At 46.8% G+C, this 9,042-nt stretch overlaps 1 protein-coding gene across 1 annotated transcript; it reads left to right on the top strand.

Annotated features, from left to right (window-relative positions):
* Positions 1–1,055: 1,055 nt before the first annotated feature.
* LOC122129904 (sushi domain-containing protein 6-like) lies at positions 1,056–8,371 on the top strand. The gene is made up of 6 exons (XM_042704631.1): positions 1,056–1,333; positions 3,425–3,579; positions 4,620–4,814; positions 6,048–6,186; positions 6,821–7,233; positions 7,620–8,371. The coding sequence occupies exons 2-6, from the start codon at positions 3,462–3,464 to the stop codon at positions 7,643–7,645; spliced, it is 891 nt and encodes a 296-aa protein (XP_042560565.1). The 5' UTR covers positions 1,056–1,333; positions 3,425–3,461; the 3' UTR covers positions 7,646–8,371.
* Positions 8,372–9,042: the final 671 nt, after the last annotated feature.

Raw genomic sequence — 9,042 nt, 5'->3', positions numbered from 1 at the left:
TTCACAGAAGTAGTGGTATTTGACTGATTGTTTATAGTGGACAGTCTAGCTTGATCCCTATTTTATTGCTTTGGTGATTCTGAGCAAACGTATTAGCTGGCCAGTAATGTTTCTTTGTTGCATGCAAATGGACCTTGCACCTAAGTGATCCCTTTATAGCTGGTGTACAGGTATAGCTGCTTTTTCTTATGTCTTTATCATACCTGACCTAGAGAGCACAGGAGATAATATTTTTAGAGGGCCTAAGGCACCCACTGAGCCAGAAGCACCTCCACATTTAGAGAATATGAAATACTGGGAGAATACGAAAAAGTGTTTTTAAACCTTTAAATGTTTCTCATCTTATTTTCTATTAAAAATACCTTGTTTTTGGCTATCTCATAATGTCATACTGTTTACCATCTGTGGGAGTGCAAATCAGAATTAAAGTCTGGAAGCTTTAACCTGGTATATTGCACGGAATCTACTTTTTATTGTTTCATTTTATTATTATTGTTGTTGGTGGTGGTGCTGGTGGTGTGGTGGTAGTAGTAATAGTAGTAGTAGTTTGCAGTAGTAGCCTACTAGTAGTTTTACACCCAAGAGCGCCCTGTATTTATGTAGGTCATTTATGAAAAGATTGCATTTGATTATTAAGAGTACATGCTTATGCCACCTGATGTTCATTTGTTATTGTCATTTAATGTCATCAAATCTTTAGAATCACTGAAGAGCTACTCTGGATGATGTGCGTGGAAGACCAGAGTAAAATAGGCAATTGCATAAATACATTATATAAATGATTTTCAAAGACATCATCATTTTGGACACACCAGCTGTTGATGTTTGCCTTTTAGTATCTTTATTTCTGGACATACAATAATTCAGGAACACTTGCTCTAGCGTTACGGAGGCAGTCATGACCATTGTTGTAGTCTCCATTTTAGACGCAGACGCAGGTTTTAATTAATGACACACACCAGTAGTACAATATTAACTGTTGTAAATTAAACTGTGCATGATTCCTTTAACGTCAGCCATACGTACAGTAGGATAGGCCAACAACGCCTCCTTGGTGCCATTCGGTGCGTAGACACCGCATCAGAATAGCAGAATACCCGGAAGCTACACAGTTGCCATCAGGGAGCAGGCTTTAATCCCTGACCAGAGGCCAAATAGATCATGTCAGTTAGGTAGCGCTGGTAATTTACTGACAGTCGACTCCAGAATCCGGGGTTAAACGCCACAGATTCATTTGAGATCTGTGAGGGGAAATTACCTTTTTCGTTATTTGTTGGCTGTCGTGACTGCGTAAAGACGCGAGGAAGAGGTCGGCGGCTGGCAGCGCACAGTGGTACGTTGGTCTGTTTATTATCTTGATAAGCAAACATTAATACATAGCATACTTTCCTATGTACACATTTCCTTTTAGGTTTTGGAAATAACCAGATACTAAGGTTTTTTTGTATTACTGCCAGGAAGAAAGGGCCTCCACTGTAAACAAACCTGGCTTTCCAGCTGGCGAGTTAACGGCTAGGTAGCTAGCGTTAACGTTGTTCTGAAGCAGTTTCCTTTGTGCGACAAGCTAACGACGGATAGCTATCTATAGTTAACAACAACGGCCAACAAGAGTTGTTAGTCTAATTATTTAGTAAACACTATGTGTTGTAGATTATGTCTACACAATGTCTTCCTGCCTTGTCTGATGATCGGTTTAAAAATCGAAACGTAACCTGGCTATCTAAGTAGCCATTTCCTTTCTCGGTAGCTAGCCATCGCTAACATAACCATAGACATAACAAAGGCTACATTCTGACCCTGAGTTCAATAAGGAAATCATTTTTTAAATATTTACATACCGTAGTTAAAATACCTTCGTTTGTTTACTTAAGGGATAATTATTGTGTATCTGCATTACTCCTAGAACTCAACGTTAATAATGCGTAACATAATTAGAAGGTGAGCTAACATTATCTTGTTTTAATAATATTAGTTAACGTAAAGTTACATCTAAGCAACATAGCATAGCCATATTAAGCGTTTTAGTAGGCCTACATTCAGATTAGTAATATAAATATGCTAACGATATTATCAAGAGTACTTGACACTTTTAGATTTATTGTTATGTATCATAACTAATCTGTGAGGGCGGATGACAAAGCTTAAGAATTGCACTTTAATAGGAGTTTACGCTTATGTTGCTGTTTATCTCAAACTTACTTTATTCTATATTCACTTGGATCTTCCGTAGATTACTATTCGGTTTCATTTTACATATTTAAAGCGATGATCTTGAAATGGGTGTATTCGTGTCACTGCCAAGCCTTTGCCAGGAACCTGCCAGGAACCTGCAAAGACCAAAATGCTGTAGAGCCGGTGGTAATGTCATCTATTCCTGTGTCTTTAAGACACTGTAAAGGCAAGAGTTTGAAACTATAGTATTTCATTACTATTTATGGAAAATCCAATAAATTAGTAATTTTAGTGATCTTTACTCCTAAATCTGGTATGGAAAGATCATTTCACTTCTTCCCCTTAACAATTGTGTTTTGGTGATGTAATGTCATGAAAGTCCCTGTCGACTTGCACTGCGGCCTGATCCGAAACCACCGGCTGCATCTGTGACGCCACATATGTGGTCCTTCTCCTTTTTTAAGCTGTATGTGGTTCAAAGTGATACACCCACCACTTCCACACAGTCAAGGAGGAAATGCTTGTAGGCCTATATCAGAGGAAGTCTATCAGAGTGTGAGCGAAATTGTTTCCCTGAGACGTACAGAGAGAGTACTCGCAGACCCGTCAGTTAGTTATTGACACAGTCTCATCAGTTAGTTACTAAGCCTTAGACTGTGTCAATAAATAACTATGACACTGTGTCAATAACTAACAGCCTATGAGACTGTCAATAACTAACTATGAGACTGTGTCAATAACTAACAGCCTATGATAATGTGTCAATAACTAACTATGAGACTGTGTCAATAACTAACAGCCTATGAGACTGTGTCAATAACTAACAGCCTATGAGACTGTGTCAATAACTAACAGCCTTAGACTCTAAGGCAGTTAGTCATTGACACAGTCTCATAGTTAGTTATTGACACAGTCTCATAGTTAGTTATTGACACAGTCTCAGGCAGTGAGTTATTGACACAGTTAGGTTCTTAAAAAATGTAAGATCTTCATCATTCCGACTCTGGAGTACTCTTCAGGCCTGAGAACCGGCATTGAATGAATAGCTGAAAGGGTCCTTATGGAACCATATGAAAAACGGTTCTAAGAAGAACAATCTTCTTTGTCCTTTTTTCCTCTTTATAAACGCCATGGTCTTCGAGTGTGTTACGAGGTTGTGTGTGTCTGTGTGTGTTCTTATAGGATAAGTTGTTAAACGCCATGGTCTTCGAGTGTGTTACGAGGTTGTGTGTGTGTGTGTGTGTTCTTCTAGGATAAGAGGACTTTGGGGTCTGGAGAGGAGAGAGAAGATGAGCCATGGAGCGACCGGGCGAGAGTTTACAGGCTACCTGGGCTCCCTCTCAGCATCAGTGCTGAGCCTGCCTCTGCTGCTGCTCCTGAGTTCAGCATCCACAACACAGGCTACAGGTGTGTGTGTGTGTGGGTGTGTGTAGGGGGGTGGGTGTGTGCGCGTTCAGCATCCACAACACAGGCTACAGGTGTGTGTGTGTGTGTGTGGGTGTGTGCGCGCGTTCAGCATCCACAACACAGGCTACAGGTGGGTGGGGGTGGGTGTGTGCGCGTTCAGCATCCACAACACAGGCTACAGGTGGGTGTGTGGGGGTGGGTGTGGGTGTGTGCGCGTTCAGCATCCACAACACAGGCTACAGGTGTGTGTGTGTGTGTGTGGGTGTAGGTGGATGTGTGCGCGTGCGCAGTATGTGTCAGCTTGAGTATAGTTTGCAAATTCATTTTTCGGTTTGTTATTGTTGTGTGCAGAGTTGGGAGGCACCCTTCTCCTCTGCCTCGCTGTTTCTGTCTCTCTTTGTCTCTTCCTCTCTTTGTCTCTCTTTGTCTCTTTCTCTCTTTGTCTCTCTCTCCCCCCCTCTCTTTGTCACTTCACTCTCTCTCTCTCTCTCTCCCTCCTGCTTCCTCTCTCTCTCTCACTCCCTCCTGCTTCCTCTCTCCCTCTCTCTCTCTCTCTCTCTCTCTGTCTTTCTTTCTCAGTCATCTCCATCTGTTTCATGACTCAGTGGCCAGTTTCTCCATGGTGTAGATTACAGGCTACTTAAGCCAGCCAGATGCCACTGCTTGTAAGTCATTATGGCCTCTCCAATCAAACGATACCCTTGTAAGTCTTTATGGCCGCTCCAATCAAACGATACCCTTGTAAGTCTTTATGGCCGCTCCAATCAAACGATACCCCTGTGTCATACTAACCTACTGTTCCTTATCTTTATGTACGTAGCCATGGTACATCAGGAACACTACGCTCTGTTTTTTGATGATTTATGGTAGTTGTTTCACCTGATATGACTCGTCGTTGTAATCCACTGTGTGTGTGTGTGTGTGTGTGTGTGTGTGTGTGTGTGTGTGTGTGTGTGTGTGTGTGTGTGTGTGTGTGTGTGTGTGTGTGTGTGTGTGTGTGTGTGTGTGTGTGTGTGTGTGTGTGTGTGTCCCTCCCTCAGTCTGCAGGCCTCCACTGGAGCCAGAGAATGGAGGGTACACCTGCCACCCCTCTCCCTGTCGCACGCTGAGCCAGGGCACGGTGATCGAGTACTTCTGCGACGAGGGCTACGTCATGAAGGGAGACTACCAGTATCTCACCTGCACCAACGGCGAGTGGGACACGCTCTCGCAGGTCCGCTGCCTCCTCTCCCCAGGTGAGTCTGCCAGACCCGGACAGGAGTCTGGACCGCTGCGGCTCGGCCATGATGACTGGCACCGTGCCCTGACCATATGCCACACGAGCGAGGGACTACAACACCGTGCCCCTGACCACCTGCCACACGGGCGAGGGACTACAACCAAATCAGATAGATTCCATTGCTGTCAGTAGCAATGTCCTAACTGGCCACAAGCAACTCAGAGCAGAGTAGCGCAGTGCAATGTGTCAGTGTTTGAGCTCAAAGGCTGTCAGACACCCTGTTTTTATGTATTTATAATGCTAGTGTAGGCAAACAGATAAATAATAATAACGACAAATAATTCATGAGGTGGTAGCTCATAGACAGAGTTTGTTTTGGGATCTAACATGATGTAACAGGCCTGCTTAATAGCTACATTTGGACCGAAGAAGATCTAAAAATAGGGCCCAGGTTGAAAAATGGCAGACGTTTTGGGAAGTTTTTTGAGACACAGTGTGAGGCAGACTGCAGGCATTTCTATCTGCAGGGCTCTGGAACAGCAGGGTCTGTGTAGGCACTATTCACAGCTGTTTGGTGTGTCGCCTTAAACTCGCCTTAAAGATCTGTTCCAGTGTGCATTTCTGACCCAGTCTTACCTGTAAAAGATGCTATCAGTATACAAAGTGAAACATCTTGATGACGTGACGGATGATCACAGTTTCTGGCACTGTCCTGCAAAACCGGTTCTGCAAAATGCGGTTTTCCTGTGAGACTCTCCACCCCTAATCAGGAATGTTCATTTACCAACTTAGAAAGACTGGTGTGCCTGACCTATGACCTCACCTGATGCGTGACCTATGACCTCACCTGATGCGTGACCTATGACCTCACCTGATGCGTGACCTATGACCTCACCTGATGCGTGACCTATGACCTCTGTGAATTGTCTGTTTAAGAAGCATGGATCAGTCACCTGCTGACTGTACCCTCCTGTGGCAGATACTTTACTCACGTTTGTGTACATAATCTAACCTTAGTGCTGGTTAGATGTAGAAAAATGAAAGACCATATATTCTGCAACTATTCTGTCTTAATGTCTGCGCTGATCAATTGAACATAGCAGTAGCAGTTTGTGCAAGTGGTATGTGATTGGTCAGGAAGCCTGTGACGATGTAGCGTGTGGTCCTGAAGGTATGTGATTGGTCAGGAAGCTTGTGATGATGTGTGGTCCTGATGGTGCACTGATGGTTCCTCTTCCCCCCGGAGCAGAGAAGGATCCAGAGCCGGTGTTTGGCATGAACACCCTGTCCCTGGTGGCCACCACAGCCAGCTCCGTGGCTCTCGTCCTCCTCCTGGTGGTGCTGGCGGTGCTGCTGCAGCCCAAACTCAAGTCCTTCCACCACGGCCGGTGAGTACGCTGGGTCAGCGCTGGGTCAGCTGGATCCACTGGCTGCTGCTGGACAGTCTACCTCCTGTAGCGTCCGTATTCAGATGGGATATAAGGGGAAAAAGAAGCCATCATGTGGGATGAAGTATTCCTCTTGGGGCATACATGAGCATTATAGCAGCCATCGTGTGGGATTTAGACCAAGCTGAGTGTTTGTGGTTGTGTGCGGAGGTGCAGCCATCGTGTGGGATTTAGAACAATCTTGAGTGTTTGTGGTTGTGTGGGGAGGTGCAGCCATCGTGTGGGATTTAGAACAATCTTGAGTGTTTGTGGTTGTGTGCGGAGGTGCAGCCATCGTGTGGGATTTAGAACAATCTTGAGTGTTTGTGGTTGTGTGCGGAGGTGCAGCCATCGTGTGGGATTTAGAACAATCTGGAGTGTTTGTGGTTGTGTGGGGAGGTGGGGTACTTCTGGTTTAGAGGATAAATCCCAGTAATGTTTTGGTCCCTTTGCACCCTTTGCCCTTATTTCCTGTGTACTGCTCACATCAGGCGCCAAGGCATTTACTCTCTCGATGCCAGTTAGCCAAAGAGCAGGTAGTAATGGTATCGCGCATCACTTCCTGTCCTGACCCTACCACTTCCTGCACCCCCAGGCGTGATGATGAGGAGGTGGGCGGCCAGCCTGTGTCCATCATGGTGGACGGGGTGCAGGTGCCGCTGCCCTCCTATGAGGAAGCGGTTGCCGGGAGTAGCGGCGGCGGCCCCCCCACTGTGCCGCCCCCCCCTGAGGAGCAGACGGCTGTTGGCACGACGACCCAGAGGCTGTCGGCGCAGCCCCCGCCCCCCCAACCAGAAACGTGGGCTCAGGCGCAGCATGCGGAGATGGCGGTGGTGCACCGGGTGCCGTCCCCTTCCTCGCCCTCCTCCTCCTCCTCCTCCTCGTCCTCGCTGTCGTCATGGGGACCGGTGCTAGGAGCCACCGCAGGGGAGCGGCCCAGCGGCGCACACACTCGCGGTGAGCAGCCCAGTCTGCTGCTACAGGCCTCCGAGCTGGACTTCGCTGACGGTATGGCCACACTCAACCCTCACTTTGATCTTGAACTGGGTGTATAATATCTAATCGGTGTTCACAGGTCCAGTCGCGGTCATTTAGTACGTTTGTGAGAGGCATTTGCCTGCTGTCTGTGGATAAACGTTTGCAGTAACGATACGATCATGTTCACTCTGTGAGTTTGAGAGGCGAGTGTTTGATGAGTGTTTGATGTGTTTTGATGAGTGATGAAAGTTTCATGAGTTAGTTATGACTGATGACTGTTTGATGAGTGTTTGATGTGTTTTGATGAGTGATGAAAGTTTCATGAGTTATGACTGATGACTGTTTGATGAGTGTTTTGATGTGTTTTGATGAGTAAGGAAGTATTTGATGAGTGTCCGTCTGCTGTGTTTGAACAGATATCCCACTGCTGAAGGAGGCTTGAGCGGGGCAGGAGGTGCAGGGGGAGCTGTGGAGCAGAGGCCTACACCAGGCACCTGGAGAACTCCTTCCTGCCTGCTGCATCTACCACACACACGCGCACACACACACACACACACACACACACACACACACACACACACACACACACACACACACACACACACACACACACACACACACACACACTCCTACCCACCTCAGGTGATTTTCAGATGAGGGTAGGCGCCCCCTGGTCAGTGGAGGAGCTGCTGGTGCCAGCGTGCTTGTGTACATACCGCAGCGCACACACACACACACACACACACACACACACACACACACACTGGTGCCAGCGCTTGTGTACATACCGCAGCTGCTGACAGAAGGTCTCTGGCGCCCGGACGGCCTCTCCTGTTCACTGTGTGGTTCGTAGAGTAAGCTCCAGGGACCGGAGCTTCTGAGGAAGGCTAACGCCAAACGTCCGTGGGAGAAAGCTTGACTCCGTGTGGAATTGGCATTTTGAAAATGTTTTGGCGTGTGTATGCTTTGACGTGTGTATGCTTTGGCGTGTGTATGTTTTGCTTAGTGAGTTTTGGCACTCTGGGGAGCTTTTGGACGCCACTCTCCCTGTCGCATGTTTTCCCGTCACCTTTACCGCTGCGCATTCAGGGGTGATGCGTGGGCGCTTGCACGTCAGGTCTCCGCAGAGCACACACACGCCATCTATACGCTCATCTACACACATCACACACACACACACACACAGAGCACACACACGCCATCTATACGCTCATCTACACACATCACACAGAGCACACACACGCCATCTATACGCTCATCTACACACATCACACAGAGCACACACACGCCATCTATACGCTCATCTACACACATCACACAGAGCACACACACGCCATCTATACGCTCATCTACTCACATCACACAGAGCATACACACGCCATATATACACACACACACGCCATCTATACGCTCATCTACACACATCACACAGAGCACACACACGCCATCTATACGCTCATCTACACACATCACACAGAGCACACACACGCCATCTATACTCTCATCTACTCACATCACACAGAGCACACACACGCCATCTATACTCTCATCTACTCACATCACACAGAGCATACACACGCCATATATACACACACACACACCATCTATACTCTCATCTACACACATCACACAGAGCACACACACGCCATATATACACACACACACATCATCTATACACTCATCTACACACATCACACACACGCCATCTATACTCTCATCTACACACATCACACAGAGCACACACACGCCATCTATACTCTCATCTACACACAACAGAACGGTTGGGTGATTTTATTAGCACTGAGGTGGAAGGTCTCATTTGGTACGTTGGTAGGTTCA

Source organism: Clupea harengus, unplaced genomic scaffold (assembly GCF_900700415.2).
Source record: "Clupea harengus unplaced genomic scaffold, Ch_v2.0.2, whole genome shotgun sequence".
In the NCBI taxonomy this organism is placed as follows: domain Eukaryota; kingdom Metazoa; phylum Chordata; class Actinopteri; order Clupeiformes; family Clupeidae; genus Clupea; species Clupea harengus.
Note: the sequence above shows the minus strand (reverse complement) of the source record. Positions and strands in the feature narration are given on the sequence as shown.